Source organism: Ambystoma mexicanum, chromosome 5q (assembly GCF_040938575.1).
Source record: "Ambystoma mexicanum isolate Mex_15411 chromosome 5q, UKY_AmexF1_1, whole genome shotgun sequence".
Taxonomy (NCBI): domain Eukaryota; kingdom Metazoa; phylum Chordata; class Amphibia; order Caudata; family Ambystomatidae; genus Ambystoma; species Ambystoma mexicanum.
Window position 1 is genome coordinate 987,917,560 of NC_090933.1, and position 21,186 is coordinate 987,938,745.

General features: G+C 42.4%; 1 protein-coding gene across 2 annotated transcripts in view; it reads left to right on the forward strand.

Annotated features, from left to right (window-relative positions):
• TRHR (thyrotropin releasing hormone receptor) overlaps positions 1–21,186 on the forward strand; it is a 636,504-nt gene that overhangs the window by 203,564 nt on the left and 411,754 nt on the right. For both annotated transcript variants that reach the window (XM_069621508.1, XM_069621509.1), the window contains one exon: positions 8,301–9,194. In XM_069621508.1, the coding sequence (XP_069477609.1) occupies positions 8,400–9,194 (795 nt within the window). In that variant the 5' untranslated portion in view covers positions 8,301–8,399. The remainder of the gene's footprint in view (positions 1–8,300; positions 9,195–21,186) is intronic.

The window sequence follows — 21,186 nt, forward strand, 5'->3', positions numbered from 1 at the left end:
GTTAGCTGTGCCTACAGTGCCCAAATATATTAAACACTCTACAGTCATGCTAACACCTCCCACATAAGCAGCTGAAAACCTTGATGCTGACTCAGAGGAATTCAGCCCTCCATATGCTTGATCGTCTATGAGAATAGTGCAATGCAGTGCCCGACTACTCCAAACAAAGAAAGAGGGGGGGGATTTGCCCCATGAGCAGAAAAGGAGGGGACAAAAGACCAAAATAACACCGTAGATCCCTTACTGCTATGTATCAAAATCAACATGATTAAATTGTTCAAAAAAGTACCAAACTCTGGTATCATGCATTTTTATGAAATTCTCTGAAAACAAAAAGGGCAAATTTCTAGAAAGTTATTTGAAAAGTTTATTATTTAGACAAAGAAAATCCTGATGAGCATAAAGGTTGTAATAACAAAGAAGTATAACAGAAATTGTTAAAACACTCACAGTTGTAATTCACAATTTTGTTTAAAGAACAGAAAACAATCAATTATTCTTTTTTTGAGAAGCAGAAAAAAATATTTTTTAAAATAGGTTCTTCTTTGTTGTAAAGTCACAAAGAAGAAGTAAAAAAGGAATGGAGTACTAGTGGAGAGAAGATATATGGACGGTTCTTAAGGTAAACAGTTCTTCCTTCTCTACACAGAACAACCGTATCCTCTCAAACTCTAACTCCAATATTCCTAATGACAGGTCTGCCTACGTGTAGGTGTCAAAAAAATATTTCAAGAAAAATCAAGGTTGACATCATCACAACAACGTTTCGGCTGAAATGCCGCCTGTCTGGCCATAGTTTCTTTACATAGTTGAAAGTTGCCTTCCTCAGGGCGAAAGAACCTCACAACAGTTTAACCCTGTGGGGAAGCAGACATGAAAGAAAATGAAATTAAATTTAAAAGCATAATGGGAGCGAACTCCAAAATTTGAGTAAAGTTGCCCTTGTTGTTTAAAAGAGAATAAATTAGGAAATAAATTACCTCAATTTTGTAGGCTGTGGATAAGTTAGAAAAACAGGCGTGAAAACGGGCTCAGGGGCCCACAACAGTAATGCCTGAAGAGCGGAACCAACAGGGCCCTTGGTGTAACTGCATCGAGTTAGGACTCACATTGGAAAAAAACAACAACTGAAATGGAAGGGGGAACTTATCAGAATAAAAGTGAAGAAAAGTACAAATAGAGGTTATCCAAATGGGGAGAGGAGTGTAGAGGTATGTACTCACATGTGGATTAAATCCTGTAACTAGATAGCATGCACAGTTGAAAGGTGCAGTCTGTGGAGTATATAGTGCGGAGAGCACATGCGTCGGGTAGCCTAGTGTGGTCCCATATCACTGGCATAGAAGGTGTACAGCCTCTGAAAAATAGAAAATGATGAATAGTGTTAGAAGAATGGACAGATATATACTGTAAACACTAAACTGTGTTTAAGAAAGAACCCACGAGAAATCGTGTTAGAAGAATGGACGGATATATACAGTAAACACTAAACTGTGTTTAAGAAAGAACCCACGAAAAAATCGCGTCTTACCTATAACGACTTGACCAAAGTATAATGCAGATGTACGAGGGGAACAGCCTTTCTTGAAACCCTCTCGCAACACTCTGCAAAGCGAGCACGAATGTTCATATAGCCTAAAGAGGGCAGGAGGCCTAACTCGCCATTTCATTGGGCCTAAAAACAAGATGTGTGGATAGGCTGAGTGCTGCCCCACCGGCATGTCACTCACTTGGGTGGATACAAAAGGGCGCCATGACAGCGGCCTCTGTAACGTCAACTAAGAGAAGCTGCTGCGCCGGAAAGCAGACAGAAGCCTGCGGAGAAGCGTCCGGCTGGGGAGCAGAACACATGCTGCTGGAAGGAGGCAGCCGCCCGCAAGGCAAAACCCAGGTGTGGGATGGAAGCCAAAACATGTTAAATTGGACTGAAATCCTCATTAAGTCCATTAATGTGAGTGGATAAACGATGGATCCATCGAGCCTCCTTCTGTAGGAGGCAGTGGGTTATGTTGGGCGTATTTTTGACCACATCCAGAATCCACCATAATATGTCATTAGCAGAGTGCTGTAGCTCAATGTAGTGACTTACTAGGGGTGCGGTAAGTGTTTTACACCTGATTCTAGATCGATGTTCTGATATTCTAATATGTACCGGTCGTGAAGTTTGACCAACATACCGAAGGCCACACGGGCATTGGATGCAGTATACCACATGTGCGGTTTTGCAGTTTGTCATAGTGGTAAATGTCCATGTTTTTGGCCCAATTTTGAACTCCTTCATTTTCCTGGTGAATTGACAGACAGAGCAAGATCCACAAGGGAAATGCCCTGTGGTGGTCCTCAGGTCCCACAGACCTATTCTGGGGGCGGCTTTCTTAAGGGAAGAGTGCACAAGTTTGTCACGAATATTGCTGCCCCTCTTGAAAGCAAAGCGGGGAGGAGGTGTGTCTGGCAGATTTATTTTGACAATGGGCCAGTATTTCGAGATGAGTTTTTTAATCTCGAAGGTCTGAGGCCCATGGGTCAATACACATGTCATCTGTGAATTGTTCTTATCCAGTACTGAATTGGAATTTTGTTTGGGCGTGAGCAAATTGTCACGGTCAGTAAACCGAGCCCTTTTGTACGCTTGTGTGATCAATCGTTTAGGATAACCTCTGTCTCTAAGGCGACTACTAAGCTTATCTGCTTGTTCATAATAATCAAATAACTCGGAACAGTTTCGCCGGATCCGGAGAAACTGGCCATAGGGTAGATTATCCCTAATATGCCCGACTACTCCAGCAATCAGAATCTTCAACTAGAGGGTGCATATCTAACTCCTTGAGAATGACAATTGTTGAATAAATACATTCTTTACAAATATATTTTGATGAGGACACCCAGAGGGATAGCCTGTGCGCTACATCAATCAGCAAGGTGCTGTCACTAGTGTATTTGTTGGAACTAGAACTATCCAACATAAGTAAACATGGCATGCATGGCAATGTAGAAGTGGGGTAACTGGCTATGAAACTGCTCTAGACCTTCTGGCCGTATCCACATGCTGTTGCAATGGAGTACATCCTGGTATCTTTCCTTGAGCCTCAATTTAAATTTAAGGTGGAAACTTTCAAACAGCATGTGAGTGGGGATAAGATAATATGTGGATTGTCATTTGCTAGAAAACATGCTATTAAAATGTATGGATAAACTAATGAGACATTTAAAATCCCAATTGGAGTAAGACAAGAGAACCAAAGGCTTGAGATCAACAATCAAGTGCTGGACTCAAACACTTGAAAATTATGGGAAAGTGCACACTTATTCTCCTCAACATCTAGTACTAGATTCAGGTCACGGCAAGACAGGCTTTAGTACAAGCTTTAGTACAGTGGAAAACTTAAGAAGCTGCGGGAAAGGCTGCTCTCACATTCTTGATTACGCCAGCATTGAAGTCCTCGAAGGGTTTCAGCAGGCGCACTGCTGTCAAGATTGATCAGGCCACACATGCCAGCTGGGTAGTGATGACAATTCCCTGGGGAGTTGCTCTCTAGGAGTAATTCGATTTATTTTATTTCCAGTTATTTCATTTGTATGTGTTTAAAGTTGTGCACCATACCCTAAATTTAAAGATATTGCAGCAGGAAAGAAATGTGTTTGAAAATATGGATGGAAGAAAATAGTCCTGAAAGAATCAAAAGTAATTAATGTAATCAGACCTTTGAACAGTCAAGTCACTTATGATCGGATGTCTGATGTGATCAATGACACAATCAGTCATGTAGTCCGTGATATCCTATATAATGTATATAATGATGTCAACAGTAATGTCATCAGTGATGTCATCACTGTGCAACAGGAGGAGCGTTATTAAAAAGAGTTAGCTTGAAATTTGAGGGGTTTTGTTGCATTACATTTTCATCCTAACGTCTCTTTAACCAAGGTTTTTTCACTGAATTTGAACGTTTTACTGGAATGTATTGTTCACCTTAAATCTTATTAAACTAGAGGATTTTTTCAGTGAATGTCTTGTGTTTTGTTTTACTATAGTTTCTTCATGGCCCACTAGCCATGGCCTTCGGCTGTGGCCACTGTACATGTTTCACCAATCACTTTCTTGGGAGCACAATAGCCATGGTCTTCCGCCATGGTTAATTGCCACCGTCTTCAGCCATGGCCACTGTACATCCGACAACAATAGATTTCTTTGGGACCAATACGTATCTTTGGAGCCCATTAGCCATGGCCTCAGGCATTGGCCACTGAACATGTTTTACCATTAGAGTTCACTGAGACCAATGTGTTTCTTTGGGGCCCGTTATCCCTGGCATTCATGCATAGCCAAAGGCCACAGCCTTCAGCTGCGTCCACTGTACATATTGCTTCAATACATTTCTTTGGGGTCCACTAGCCATGGGGTCCACTAGCCATGGCCTTTCACCACTGGGCATGTTACACCAATAATTTATTTCCAAAGACCCATTGCCCCCTGCCTAGTAGTTGTGATCCCTGCAGGTCTCTACATCTTTTCTTTTTGCTCCCTCAATAACGGGAAAACCATGCAAATGTTGTTGCAGTAATCCCCGGTATACCCCGGATAAGCGGAAAACATCAGAAAATTGAAATGTCTTCCCCGTACTCACAGGCACTCACCATCTGCCACAACCTCTTTTCATGGTTCCACCACTCCCTCCATTGCTTTTCCATTCACTAACCCTCTCCCATTACGCTCTTCTGTTTGTCTGATGCAGTTTCTTATCCAAGCGCATTGCCGCGGTAATCTTGCGTCATTCCCCAGGTGTTACCCTGATAAGCCAAAAATGATCTACCCGTAAATGGCTCCCCAGACCAACTCCCCCACTTTACATGATGTCCTCTTCCCCTCTCCCAACCTCTAGCATAATGACTTTGCACCCTTTTTAATCTCCAAATAGCTTTTTGATCACTTCTCATTTGTGCATTCACCAGATATTACCATGTTAATCGCTTGCATCCAGCAAAACAAAATTGCGGCTTTTTATTTCTAAACGCTTCTCTGCTGCAAAGCACCATGGGAGATATAGATATTTTTTGGGGAGCAAGGTGTTGGGAAGAACTCCCACGTGTGCCAGAGGATCACACTGGAAGTCTGCAGACTACAGGGAGCCCAACACCTTCCCCCAGAACACAGAGGACTCAGTCAATGGCAAGTTCAAACTGTGGTTTATTACAGACAAAACCAACATGGATCAGCATAACAGGAAATATCCATGCATATCACGCTCTTCCTCGGCTTGCAGGACGCTTTTACTCTTGTGTGGCATCAGCGCCACATCACAACTTGGCCCCTTCTCCTGAAAACCTATCGGCCCTCCTAATTGGATACTGAGTATTTTACTACCTATAGTGGACACTATACATGTTATTCTACCGACCCTCGCATGTTAAGTGGCTGGCCTGGTCCATACCCAATCACTGTCTACAAAAATGTTGCGGTTTGGGGGGCTTACCATTAGTTCTTGTCCATTGCTACCCACCACTAAGATACTGAACTGTGGATGGCTAGAGCTGGCGTCTCCGGGCCTGGGTTCTGCAAAGATTCTCAGTTCTCGGTGTACCTCTTCAAGATATTAAGAATGACTTGTGTATACCACCTTAGTCTATGATAGTGCTCTTTTGCTTGGTGCAACACTTGTCTCATATTTTAGCCTATTTCTTACAGTCTTCTGTCTGGTAGCCTGAGATCGTCTCACTTTCCCAGTGCTGGTCACGTGTTCGGAGACCACAAATTTGAGCTGTGCAGCTCTGAATTATGAGGAACTATTCGTATTTACTGCAGCTGGTGCCTTTGTCATCTTGTGAGTACAATGTCATCTGTATCTTGTGGCCTTGGCTGCAGGTCCGGGCTCACCTGATGTCTTTCTCTCTGTCCAGCCTGAATTTAGCTCAGCTCGACTCTTGCTGAGAGGCCGGTGGCCTGCTGTAATTTTCCTAAACCCTTATAATGCGGTTTCTCCAGTGTACATGCTAAACTACATTCTCCATAGGTTAGTCAAACTTGGTTCTGTCAGGTCCCATAGGTGCTCTTGCAGTTCCATAGGGTTATTTTCATGTAAGCATCTCCAAGCTTTGCTCGAGATCTCTTGCTTCTTGCGGTTTCTGCATTGCTGCATTTGGCTAGTGACAAACATAATACAAGCAATACCAGTATCTATATGTGTCTGTCCTCTAACTATAGAACTGTACGCTCGTGCTCTTCATGTATTCGAGTGCATGTTTATGTCCCAAATTGCGGATGGCATGTGTGCTTCATGTCTAACGCAACTGTGTCGTGGTGTCTCTAAAGATGTCCGCAACAAGGCTTCTTGGTGCTTTAATCAAGACTGTCAATAGAAGTGTCTTTGGTTATGACCTGGGGCTCCTCATCCATGCTGGGGTAAATTCATACCCCACCTGGTCTTTAGGGCTGGTTGAGGTCATATGGCTGGCTCAGGGGGTATCTCTCGACATACTTGTCAATCATTGGACCACTGGGAATCAGTCCGAAGTAGAATGGGTGATTGCAGTGTTTCCTGGCCTTCTTCCAAGTCATGAATTTCGTGGGAGGGGGATGGGGTGGTAGCATTCCCCATCCCTTTTCAAGGGGCACCCCTTTCCCCAGTGAATATTTTTAAAACTGCTTTACCCCAAAAACTGTCCTAGAAATTGAGTCAACACTTTGTGCCCAAGTTGTTTCTTATTGGATCCAAATCGTCTACGCATTTTTTGCGCTTTGGCTTCCCGAACATTTGACTTATTCTCTACAGTAAAATGAAAGGGACTAGGCTGAAAATAGCATTTTCTGATTCCTTAATAACTCTTTTCATTTTTTAACAAATCTTTCCCAACATTTTCAGACTGTGGGGGCCTGTGACAAGCATTTTGGCCAGAAAATTTCATTCAAATCTATTCACCAAGTCAAAAGTTATTAACAATCGAATTTTCGGATTTCCTATGGTTCATAGTTTCATCATAACTATATATATATATATGTATATATATATATATGCATACACATAGATGACTGGGCCAGGTGCCATGGCTCTTGTTTCCTCACCCTGAGACAGAGTTTCCCATCTCAGCCACTTCTCTTCTAATATTCTGTGAGCCACTAGCATTGTGGAGAGAAAACATGACCCACCCCAATAGAATGGCAGATGTTACTGCCATGTTATTTTTGCATGCAAATCCTGAGGCTGTCCGAATGAGTATATATTATTCATAGGTTTACAAAGACTTTGAAGTTAAGGTGTGTGCGAAATGACCACCAATTCTACAGTGCATTATTTACATGTTCCAAGTATAGAAACCTTTGATCACAGGCATATCTGTCAAATATAAAGATCTGTGGTCATTCCATGATTTCAAATGCTCTTTGAAAGTAGCTAGGAACATTTATTGCTGCTCCCTTCCCCTTTCTGAAAATTTTATTTTGAAAGAAAATCATATGAGTCTACCAAAGTGCCCATCTTGGGACCATAAACAAAAGAACAATTTATATTGTTTTCTAGGTTTTGATAATGTGCTTTGTTCAGTATAAATAATGCAATATTCTTGTTATGACTATACATGTAGTGATCATTGAAAATTCACTGTGTAAAATTTTAAAAAGATCCAGTTTACAATGCTAGAACAATACAATATTAACATGTTTTTATAATAGCTTCTTTTGACAAGAATTCACACCATTTTGTCTCAAAATGTCATTCTTTCTTGGAAAAGGTCACACTGAGATTAATTTCTTCACGATCCCCCCCCCACATATAGAAAGTGTTCCCTTGGTCTGATGGCAACATTCCTGCAAGAGACATGTCAACAATGTATGTCTCCAAATAGCAATCCGGTTCCCACACAAGGTGATGCTTCTGTCCCTACTGGCCTCATTCTACTTTTAACCATAAAAATAGACCCCTTCCTCTCTCACTTCATGGATACCTGTGCTTTATTTCTGGTTTACAGTTCTGTTAGTAACTTCTGGGGTGGCTCTAGCCAATGTGACCCCCATAATGTGACTCCTGGCGAGAGAGAGAGACTGGCGTGCGATGCACCAATGACATTTATTTTGCTGCAGCTGAATGTGACCGATGTAGAGGGCAGTATTTATGTGTTTTCTTAATTGCTGTTTCACAACCCTATTGAGATGAAATGATATGATAAAAAATATAGTAAGCACTAACAAAAATTTGAAAGCAATATTCCTGAGTCGTCACATATGTTATTAGCATACATTGTGTATTTTATCATTTTGATTTAAAAAAAAAGTATTAATTATACTGCACACCTGTTTCATTTTGTCATAGGAAGAAGACGTTAAGTGGGTGAGGTGGCAGAAGAACTGACAATCAGGAAATGTCCCACTAAGAAAGACTGCATTCTTAAGACAATTATTCTCAGTCAGAATGGAAAACGGGACAGAAATCGAATTGCTTAACAATCAGACTGTGCTCCAGAACAGAGAATTGATTGGTCTGGAATATCAAGTGGTCACTATTTTCCTGGTGATTTTGATCTGCGGGCTGGGCATAGTGGGCAACATTATGGTGGTGTTGGTTGTCCTACGGACAAAGCACATGAGAACGCCAACCAACACCTACCTCGTGAGCCTGGCTATCGCTGATCTGATGGTCTTGGTGGCTGCTGGCCTGCCTAACATCACCGAAAGCATCTATGGGTCCTGGGTGTATGGGTATTTAGGGTGTATCTGCATCACATACCTCCAGTACCTGGGCATCAATGCCTCTTCCTGTTCAATTACTGCTTTCACCATTGAGAGGTATTTAGCCATCTGTCACCCCATTAAAGCCCAGTTCCTTTGTACTATTTCAAGAGCCAAAAAGATTATCATCTTTGTATGGACCTTTACCTCTCTCTACTGCCTGATGTGGTTTTTCCTGCTTGATCTCAATACATCCACATACAAAGATGCCATTGTTGTCCAGTGTGGCTACAAGGTGCCCAGAAGCTTCTACTCTCCCATATATTTGATAGACTTTGGCATCTTTTTTGTTGTTCCGATGACGCTGGCTACTGTTCTCTATGGACTGATTGCCAGAATCCTGTTCTTGAATCCAATTCCTTCAGACCCTAAGGAAAATTCGAAGACATGGAGAAATGATTCAACTCACCAAAACAAGGCAAGCAATTCCAAAATGTCCAGCAGGTGCTGCAACAGCACTATCTCTTCTAGGAGACAGGTAAGGAAAAATGTCGTCCTGTTGAGTCATTGTGAAAATCGAATGGAATGGAGGAAGGAGAGAGTTTGTGTAAAATTGGAAGAAGATTGGCATTTGTAAATGGGTAGGATGGCTGAGAGGTTTGGGGACAAGTGAGACATGGTAGGGATGTGTGACTGGTGAGAGATGATAGGGGTCTGTTCACAAGATGGAGCCTGTGGGAGTTTATGGGCAGCAAGGGTAGGAGTTTATAAACAGCTGGGGGAGCACAGACGTTTGTAGGCAGGTAAGAGGCAATAGGCTTTTGTACCAAGCTTGGAATGGGGCAGGATTTTGTGTACCTATGGGTGGAGAATGGGACTTCCTGCACAGTTGGGAGACGCCAAGACTTTCTTCATGGTCCTAAGACAGCAAGGAAGGTTCTATGTCATTTCATCGATGGTCGTTCTTTCAATGTTTTTTTACGGTTATGTTTTACCTGAAAAAACTCATCGAAATTGATTTCTTTTTATATTTGGGGTGGTTTACCCCAATCCCCCATCCCCTATTGTTTATTTTTTTTTAAATATTCCTGACCCCTGACACATTATATATGCTTTCCCAAGCCCTATATATATTTCAATGAGTTTTTTGGTTAAAAATACTCTTCAAAAACCCATTGAAATAACAACTGTCGATGAAAGGACGTTTTACCGCGAGGACAAGGGTTTATCGGCAATGATTCTGATTGTATTCTTCGCTAGTGTAGGAAGTTTATATGAAACTGTGAGTAGTTACAATTTTCTTTGCGGGCATATGGGGGACTTTAATATTGTGATAGGAGTTGAAGCAGGGTCACCCTGGAGACAGGAGTTGGCTATGCATGATGTATTAGAGGATTTGAAGAGATTCGGAAGGGAGTTAAATTGGTCTCCTCTGCAGGTACTCGCAGTCCGTTCTGCGTTGCAAGATTGTCTTTGAAGACTTTTCAGGACTGGCGTTTACTCTCAGCAGAATGCAATGGAACAACAAATACACAGAAACATTATTATTTCTTCAAAAGAAAGCACATTTATCTGGAGATAACCCTATGTAAAAAGACACAAGGGAAACGCATTTTGCAGCAAGAGATTCGGGACCATATAGAAAGTATTCTTGGTGTGCTGCTGTGTCGATAAGTAGTCGCTGTGAGAGTTGGAGAGAATAAACATGGCGCTAGTGAGTTCTGGCCGTGTGAAGATAAAGAAACGGCTGCAGTAGTTTGGTGGATATGCAACTGAGACAAGTGAAAACAAAGCTAAGAGATACAAAAAACCAGCCAAATGTCTGCAGAGCAGGAATGAGGCTTTTAGAGATGTTTCCATGGGAGGGACGCACATTTCCTGTAATGGGTCTAACTATAATACATGACAGTCTGCATTTTCAGTAGAAATGCAAGTTAATAATTTTATTGCAGGTTAGTTGTGACATCATTACTGTTCTGTAATAAGAAAATAATTCTCTACCGCTCTGTAATTAGTTATTACAATTGCGTTTTTATGTCACAACGCCTTCTGTTTGAGGTACCACAGTCAGAATTCCAGCTGCCACTTCAGCACTAAAAGCTGTGACAATCTTTACAAACCCCTTTCTTGTCAAATCACGTGATGTAACGCTGTACAGCCATTAACTGAGAAGGAACTGTTGTTCTTAGTATGTTTATTTTGTGCACTTCTGGAGTTTTAAAACACCCACAAAAGATTCATTTTATTAAACTGCTTCAACAATGTTTCTGCAACACATTAGAAACAGCATTTGAATTTGGTTTAATCCAAACAGATCCTACATAGAGTATGTGTATCAACAACTGGATAATCGTTTACAATACCTTACGAAAGAGGTCAGGTTTCAAAGGGGGCGAAAGTGTCTGTGCATGGATTATAAGGAATACAATATCACCTAGTATACGTAAAAATGATATTGCAAGTCACCTCAGAGTTTGTGACCTCCTTCCTCTATTTGGTCACATAAATCCTCGGTGTCTTGCAATATCCTTATAACGTATGGCAGGGGGCACTACATCCCATACATTATGCCCAAGATTATACCAGAAGGTAGCATTTGGCCAAGGTACAGACGACAGGTTTGAGCAGTGAATGACAACATTTAAAACATGTTCTTAACTCTGTGCACGAAACAATCATGCCAACGAGTGTGGCGTCATTGAATGTTCATCTTTTGACAGGTTATTGTTTGAATTCCATTTCAATGTTGGTTTGCATACTTGCTTGTATGAAAATTGCCATCAGAGGTCAGGGCATTCCAAAGAAATATTTTTCATGGTAAGTTGCAGAAGAGTTCCTTCCTCTTTGCGGTGGTTGTTTCAGAGTTTCTAAACCTTTGGGATTCAAGATTCTGGACACATTAACAGTATCAGCAATGAACTCAAAGTGCATCGGATATGTGTATGATTAACACTGTTGGAGACTGTATTTGGTCTATACTGGGTGATGTGTGCCTGTTCCACTCCATCATCGAGATTTGGTACAGTCCTTACACAACAGGTGCCTTTATGTGATGGAACCCAGCTCAGGTCTGAATGTTTACGTATCTTACAGAGAGTAAATAATGGTCTCATACAGACATTCTGTGGCTCTGCATGTAGGCACTTACCTCAAGCTTACCTGTGTACTTACCGTCTTGAGTTGTGATAAAGATCTTCAACTGCATGTGCCTCTATGTGACAGTAATCAGCTGAGACATCCAATCAGACGTATTCTTCTTCTCCCTATGCATGGGATTTCTTTCTCGTCTCTTCGCCCAGGGCGCTGAGTGGACAGCTTGCACTCCAGATCTGCACTCAAGTAACAGGATAGAAAGTCTTTTTCCACCAATCGAGTACCAAGCATGTCTGGGTAATAGAGGAAAAGTACATGTATTTCAAACCAACTAAGGATCAACATTTTCCAAACAGATGTGAGATCACATTGTACTCTTTGTCAATGGACAAGGTTAGGCAAACCTATGGCTCTGACGATGATCTGGATTATGACGCCCATGATCCTTCACTAGTGATTCTGCAGGCTAAATAGGAGTTGTATTTCAAAAAATCTGCAGAATAGAAAAGGGCACAGACAATGCCATTAGAATAACCCAATATGCCATCATATCAAATTATTCATTTAGAATAGTGACTAACTTGATTCAAAAGAAAACAATAGAAATACGGTGAATAATTTGAATCATTTATAAAGAAAGTAATCGTTACATGTATTGTCCCGTCATTGACAGAATCATGTAAACACTTATGAATTACAATAGTAGTTTGCTAAGGCTGCACTACATCAACATGAAACATTGACCAAAAGCATAGAATTCACTTCCGCTAAAAGTGATTTTAGAAAGTGATGATTCCTTGGACAATGGTAAGGCATTTTAAATTTGACTTGTAATGATCAAATGCTTTAGTTCTGGGTTGTGGTGCCCAGGTAAGTGTGGGAAAGGAAAGGTAGCTGCTGATACAAATGCTTCTAGCTTGGGCTTCTCAGGATCTTTGACATTGAGAGTAAGGCTATGAACCGCAGAATAGCTCTAGGGGAACATACCACCACAAATACATATTCATAATGGAAGTTGTTATGTTGTGCTTTATTGGTTTTACATGTATGTCTTCAACATTGCATTGCTTTTTTATCATGTATATAGTTGAACCTTGTTGTCATTCCAAAAGAGAGTCTTGCTTTTAGAATGTTGGGGTGTTCTTAGTGTTGTTGGTTGTGAGAGGGGGGCAGTTGGAGAAGAAGTGGGAGCAGAAGCAGTGGGCAACTGAGGGCTTGTAACTCACCATACGTGTGTGCTAATGAACCAGAACTGCGAGAACGAACCTGTTTTAGTGGTCTCCTATGTCCTAGTGGTGATGAGCTGGCGAAAGTGTACAAGCCCCCAGGTGAAGATTTTGGTGCAGCTTTGCTGTGCTACCTGCGGCTTACCTGTGCTGTGTGACTCCGCACTGCTCTGTGGCATTTTCCTGCACTCCCTTGCATGACACTCCATTGTGCTGGTATGCAGCGGTCTCGCCATGAAGAGGGAGGAAGAGGAGTGCTACTGGCAGTGCACTTGATGGTAAGGACCGTACGGAGGCCAGCACCTATGACGCTGCGTCACCGTGGGTGCTTCAAGAGGAGGAGCGCCTCAGCCCCAGGAGCCCCATACCGCACAGGTATTGCAGCATATCCCTGCAGTGAAAAGGATCGGCGCTGTGGAAAGCACATGAAAAAAGGACCCAGCAACGTGACACGCACGTCTCTAAGGTTTTGGAGCTGTTTACCGCAGCAATCAGCTAACAAAGCCATCTCCATTCGGCTCTGTCTCTCGTGTCAGAGGAACAACAGAGAATATGTGCAGAGGCACTGCCACAGGCACTGTACTTTGCATGTGTGTGCTTAGGGAAATTTGAAAGGAATTGAAAGTATTTCAGGGGCAGAGCAGCTGCATTTGGCTGTAAGGCCATTTTTGACTGTGGTAAGTGTCTGCCGAGACGTCATGTGCAATTGCCTTCCCAATTCTTGGCAAATCCAGGTGAACCTTCCACCAAATTGGTGACCCGGAAGGAGGATTTCCAGGATTACGTCCTGGCGATTAATGGTCTCTCAGATGCATTGTCTGGGTCGCAGACTACTGAAAGATTTACCAGATCTGACATCTGCCACTGCAGTAGGTGAGGCACCAGAAGGAGAGAAGCTTTTGAATGCTTATGAGTACATTATGAAAAAAATGTACTTATGTTTTTAAAAGAAAACAAGCATCATACCATAGAGATGCTACTTTGATATATGGGAACACGAAAAGGGGAAATGCGTTGAGGACTTTATCATGGGACTTTTCATGATCAATTCATGTTAAACATAAGGGAGACCAAGATAAGGGATGAAATATGAGTAAAGGTGATCCCAGTCTTGAAGAGTTGCTCGATATTGCCAAGAAGATGGAACACATGATGGCACGTGTCAAAGAACTGGAAAAGAGAGACTTGCAGCCTAAGGAGAGAGAAGTTGCTGCTGTAGCTGTGTGCTCTGAGACTAAGAAAAAGACTCAGAAGGACCAAATGGGGGTGCAAAAGGACGAGGAGGTGAGGAAAGGCACTGCCATGGATGGTGTGGGTAACAAAAAAGTCAAAACATCTAACATTAAAAGATGCTTCCGTTGTCGAAGCACGGTTTCACTTTTCAAGTAATGGGGCGTTGTCCTGGTCTCAAAGTATAAATGTGGGAAGAAAGGGCATTTTGCCCATTGCGAGACCTTCTCTCGCAGAATGGTTATAGAAGTAAGCATGGAACTGGGAGAAGAAGATGACTATAAAAGGGAGAAAGCTGTAGGTGTGAGCTGGTCAGTGAGCGTGGGGGGTCTTGACCCCAAAGGGGTGAGGACCCACACGCGATTGTTGTGGTGAATGGCGTAGAAGGGGACATACTGGTGGATTTGTGGTCGGACTTCACTATTGTGGATAATGGTGTTTGATATGTTCAAGGGAGCAAACCTCTCTCAACCTAATATTAAAGCTAATGCAGATATCACGAAATGCACATTGAAATATTTAGAGCAAAGTTAGAATGCAAGGGAACATTCACTGTAGCGAATGTGTATGTCTCTAAGAAGAGTGTCAGCCTGTTGGGGTGGTACGAGCAAAGGGAGATGGGGATTGTGGTAGACCCCAAGTTTCTGTGACATGTGGCTGTGTTAGAAAAAGAAATGAAGGGGTGTCCTGAAGGGAGGTTTGAGGCAGTATTTAGAGATGAGGTGGGATGTTTGAAAGGGTATCATCATTGCATTCATCTAAGGGGTAAGAACAGTACCTATTTGATTGAGAGAGGAGGTATCCAAAGAGATTAAAAAAACGGGAGAGTGAAGGAATGATTGACGCTGTGGAAGCATCGGAGTGAGTATCTCTGGTGGTCAAGTAATATTATGTGTGGATCGCAGAGGCCTAAATCTCAAAGTGGAAGCAGACAGGTTTACCCTATCCAATAGTGGGGAGATGGTGAGCATGAAGGCTGGGGCAAAAGTATTTAGTACTTTGGACTTACCTCAGTGTATCACCAAGTGAACCTTCATCCTGAGTCTAGATATCCTACCACCTTTGTCACTTTCGATTTGCCATTTGTTTAAGAATCAGCTGCTGCATTTTTCCAGAGGGTGATACACAACTATATAATGTCAGGGGTGAGGCAATTTTCAAAATGACATATTGATGTTGTAGAACATGATGTTAGGCTAAGTGAAGTTTTGGGGATATTGTTGGAAGCGGGCTCACTCTGCTGAAGGAAAAGTGTAAATTCAGAATGATGTCTATTGACTACCTAGCTCTCACAGTTAGCGATAAAGCATTAGAGCCTAGGGGAGAGCTGGTCAAGCTGATTGTGGAGCGGGAACCGCCTAATAGTAAACAGGAGGCAATGTCATTTTTGGGTCTAGTTGAGTACTACTCAATATTTGTGAGGCACTTTACATATAGATGCAAGGCTATTATAGAGCTCTGCAAGAAGGGACTACCTTGTGTGTGGTGTGAAGAGTGTCAGAGAGAGTTTGAAGACATTATGAATCCTAATTCCAGGGCGCCTGTGCTTGCAAACTTTGATGCCAATTGTGACACATATCATGATGGATGTCAGTGAAACAGGACATGGGGTGGTGCTCATGCAGAAGCATGGGGAAGTGGAGAGGTAGTAGTGTTTGCCTCCAGGGTTATTAAAGGAACAGAGATCCAATATTCTGCCACAGAGAGAGAAGCCCTGAGCGCGGTGTGGGCAGTGAGAACATTCAGAGTGTCCCTGTGGGGAAAAGCGTTCACGGTGCGCATATACTACAAACCGCTGGTTAGCGTGTTCCTGAGCAAAGGGCTGGATGGAGTGTCTTGCAGAATAATAAGGTGGGCCATTTCGATGCAAGGGCATGGTTTTGTGGTGAAGCATGTTCTGGGAAAGGATAACATGCTTGCAGATTTCCTTTAGAGGGCAAGGCAATGAGGTGAATCGGCAGAGGTAGGGGATGGAGAGTAGGAGGAAATCGAAGAAGTGTTTATGAAATGTGGTGATGCAGTAAGAGAAAAGGAGTGGGAAGATGCCGACAGGGAAGATTTGGAGAGAGGGTTCAAGTGAGCCTGGTTTGGTGGCTTTTCACAGAGTTAGAGATAAATGGATTGTTGAAGGAAAATTTCTGAGTAAAGCTGGGCGCATAGTACCTCCGTCACGGGTGCGTGCAAATGTATTGAGGTCGGTCATGAAGGTTATTTGGGGATGACCAAGGGCGTCAATGCCCTATGGGGCTCAATGGGAATGCAGAGCATTTTTTAACGGCTCCCAGGAATGAGCAATTACCGGGTTGAGCGGGGCCGGAATGCCCCGGTAGTTGCCCATTGCCAGGCACCAGTAAAATTCGCAATTTAAGCGGCAGCCTGCCAGTTTCACCGGCAAGGCTACCTCCGAACTTGTTATGAGGCCCAGGGTTTTCCTAGGAAGATTTTAATTGATACAGTGTTCAGTTAACCTCAAGAGTGATGGAGGCATTCTTGCCAGGTTGTGAAGTGGAACATCACAAGACGTCACTCTACCATCCAAAGACCAATGGGGAAGTTGAGTGGTTTAATCGCACGCTCATGCACAGGATACATATGTCGATTGAAGCTGGGTATGCACGAGACTCACTGATAGTTTCCTTCCTCTTTTGTCAGGTGTTGAGTCTAATAATACTGGGGTAGCAATATTGAAGGCAAAGTCTTCCGGGTCTCTTTGTACCATGTCGCCCATTGAGCTGCCCATTTTCAAAGTCATTTCTCCACCTATACAAAACATCATATTTTCCACGGGGCTAGCTTGGTTGCTCATAATTTCTACTATGTCCATCAATTCATCTAGTAGGGCATCTATACCATTACCCCCTTGCCCCCTGGGAGTTGTAAAAGTTTGCTATGCACCATTTTTATCCCTTATCCCATTCTACATTGACAATTAAAAGAGTGTTTAAGGAGAAATATTCAGTAGTCTTTTCATATTTCAGCCTCTTCAGGATGTAAGTTACTAAGCCAACGCAGTTTCTTCCCCTCCTACTCGGGGTGGCGTTAACATGATAAGATATTTAGTTCTCAAGCTGAAGCAGTTTGATTGTCCATGTATACATACTTGCCCTGCTGATAATATTGGAGGCAAGGGAGGTCGGTGCAAAATCTCCAAGTCCCTTTGGTTTAAATCCATCAAGAATGGTGGGCCAGGTGTGCTACACCCACATTAGTTGTACGTATAAACATTGTCTGGTAGATTTTGCGCCGACATTACCTTTAGTGGTGCCAGCCATGTGTCGTGTAAGTGATACTTACACAACATTGTGTCATTATACATTATACAGTAGCGAAGGTACAAGTTAGTCATTCTGAACCTTACATTGCAACCCCGGCAATGCATGCAGTATGACAAAATTCAGGTGATGGTAAAGATCTTAAAAATATGTCAGAGACTCCTAGGATTTCCCCATGGGTCAGGTCTAGTGACCTTTTATAGTAATTCTTTTTCCCATGGTTAAAACGTTTGATGCTGCATAAGATTTTATAGTCATGCCAACCTGCCACTACTTCTGATGTAATACTCTACTTGACTGGCTGTTTATGGGTTGAGTCATGGCTGGCAGTTCTGTTTTGAGTTTTGACCCCAGATACATTTGTTACATCTGCAGTGGCAATTCTTGTTGACATTGATGTGGGGTTAAAGCACCCTGAAGTGGGCTTTAGTTGTGGTGGTAGAGTAGTTTGTTCCACCAATCTTGCTACACCGGGTTAGCCATTTACCAGGGTAGATGTTTCCTTTATTGCGCTTTTAGTTCAATCACCTGTGGTTTGAGGCAGATCGCAATTTTGAGTTCCAGTCTTGATTGTATTCTGTTTGACAGCCAACATCAACCCCGGCTGCTCTTTGTTTGCCGTGAAGTGCTTATTGAGATGGTGATCATTTTTTAGGCGTGAATTTTTCAATGTCTGGACTTCATCTTTAAACACTGCTAAGGTTTCATCTATGCGACACGGCCACTTTTACAGTAACGCTTCACTTGAGCCGGAAGGCAAGCAATCTATGTCATTTGTTTCCTCTCTTCCTGGCCCTCTACCTAGTTCAGTAGTTTTTGTGGATCATTGTAGGTGATGAACATTGCCAGTATTAAAGTTTGGAACGTCTACACATTCCAGGGTGCGATTCAGATCTGCTTCTGTCGAGAGGAATTCCCAACTGGGGTAGATGTGTTTGGGAACATTAAGTCAATCTGTTGGTTTAGTACAGCTTTCAGCTTGGTGCATTCATTTTTCTTTATCGGATCATTAGTACCAAGGTCACCAAATAAATCAGTAATAGTCCTTTTTATTGCTGAGGTCGTTGCATACACTGGGCCGGTTTGGGTAAGTAGACCATCCTGCACGTAATTATAGGTAGCTGATAGATTCCCCCCTATGGGGCGCCGAACTGTCTTCCTGCACGCCGCGTGTGTCTATTGGACTGCCCACTTTCTCAAATGAAATCTTAGTTGTACCTCAATTGGGGTGCTTCCCGTAGTTTGAAGCCAGTTCTCCATATCAAGACGATCAATTGAGTGATGTAGCGCTTCCAGCATGGATCTGTCCGATGGTCCAGGGGCGACATCAGCTAATGTCTGCAATAAAGAGGGCCCCACTTCACTCTCCCAGTGTCTCTCTATTCTCCTTCAGCTTCTTGGTCACATAGCCCATGGTTGCTGACCCTGTGTCAGCAAAAGGCCATGCCGTAGTGTGTTTTATAGACGAAAATATCAAAGGTTTCCATTTCTAATTCAGATTGTGTTTCGGTAAAACTATTTAGGGTGGTACTTTACACAACATCGGTGCATGCAGCAGGCTGTTCCAGAATCCAAGGCCCTCAATAAACTGCCAAACTACCTGGAAATGTTCCCCAGTAAGCACCTCAGATACATTTTTCTGAAGTTCCGTCTAAACCTATTTCAAACCAAAGAAATACAAAATCTGAGAAAAAATATTTCCTGCTCGGATAGCAGATGCAGATTCTGTGCTAATGCAAATTAAACTCTGAAACATCTAGTCTTCTTCTGCGTAGAACTAAAATCATTGAGAACTAAACATCTTGGTACTGAAATCACAAAAAGACTGTCTTTAAGCAGGGAGGATAGGTGGGTGGTAATGTCAGAAGGATTTAACAATAAACTAACATTTGCTCTGACATTCTACCTAGACCAACTGAATAAAAGGCTCATGAATTAAGGACAAATGTCATGTCACATGACGAAAAATGTGGATAATGAGTCTTGGACATCCCTTTCGTGTACCTTTTTAAATATTTCTTAATTTTTTAAAAGTTTGTAACAAACTGAACTTAAAAAAAAGAAACGCCGGGTCTGCGAGAGACCTCCAGAAAATGCCAATGAAACCCAAGGAAAGGGCAAGACCTTGAGACCCCAAGGTATGGATGTGACTTCAAAAGAGTGTTGATGGAGCCCAAGGACTGGGAAGAGACCAAGAGCGAATGATGTGGAGCCACACCTAACAATATGTGTAACAGCGAGGATAGATGACTCAATGAGAGAACGGTTTGTAACTTCCTGTTGGCCACATCCTCAGACATTGTTTTGTCTATCAAGAATAGGTTAAGAACCTTATGATTTCAACATTTGCGTCTGAAGGTGTTGTACAATGGAAGAAACCTACACCTTGTGCTGACCCATCCATGACGCTCTTTGCTTTAGGGGCATTCTTAATATTTGTAGACTTTTACCCAGATTCTAAGTGCATTTGGCCCAACTCCAGCACTGAAGAAATAATGAAGTCAGATTTTTAGAGCACACTCATTTTGTGTCAAGTGTGTTATTGCTCAGCCTTACCCCAGATGCCAGTAGTAGACATTGAGGAAACTGTTATTCACATTCCTGCGAGAAACCCGGAGTAGACCATCTGGTCCATGGCATTTGTCTATTGTTTCAGAATGTTCATTGCCCATATTACCTGTTGTTCACCCAATAAGGAGTTTATGTTGATGGTGATACTTGAATAAACATAAAAGTTTGTAATTATATTTTTGTCCCCTAATTTTTATGCTACAGTTCTGAGGCAGGACTGAGGACCCATTCCCAAGGATGCACATTTCGTTTAAATGCATTTCAGAGTAAAGCAGGATGTTCAGCTGTTTTTTTTATGGGGGGGGGGTTCAGTTTACCCCCATTGTGCCCATAGCAATAGCACAGGGCTGGGAACGCATCAATCAGAGGTGCTGCTGAACATGATCCTGCTCGCATCCTCTGATGCAATACCAACATTGGGCGAACATGTTTACAAACGTTCTCCTTCAATCACAATTTACTTTTTAATGCAATTCCTTTTCGTCTCCCAATCCCAGTCTCCTGTTAGCCACTTCTTCCCAGTCAGCAGACTCTAGTTGCAACCACCCTTGGTTAGGTGGAGTCCCCTTTAAAGTTTTTAATTTGACCATTGTGCCTCACAGATTTGCTTTTGGATCCATGTGAGTGGAAATGGATAACTCAAAATATATCTTTTTTGGCACTTTTTTTAAAGATTTCTCCCAAACTATTGAACAGACCTGCACTTGTCTGAAAAAAGCATTTTTCTAACATCTTTTAATTGGAAGCAGAATTTGGTGACACTCTCTTTATCAGCGGTGTTCTGTTCATCATTGTTGTTTGTATTATCACATCCCAATTGATATCTGTTTGGATCCCACTTTTTACAATTTACCCGTTCCTCACCAAACTTGCCATCCACATGCTTAGTTGCCCAGCAATTATTATTGCAATGTTTGCTGCGCATTAGTCACATGGGGGAACGTTCCAGGCATCAAACAATGTCAACTGAATTGATACATATGACAGCCTGCAAGGGGGTAGTAGCCCGATTTTATGACTAGCGCTGCAAATGAGATGTGTGGAGGGGACCAGAGGATATTTTTTCCCACGCGGTAGAGTGGGCATTAAAGCATTCCACTCTGTAGTCTAAAAACTACAAAGCAGCTTTGTGGCCTAA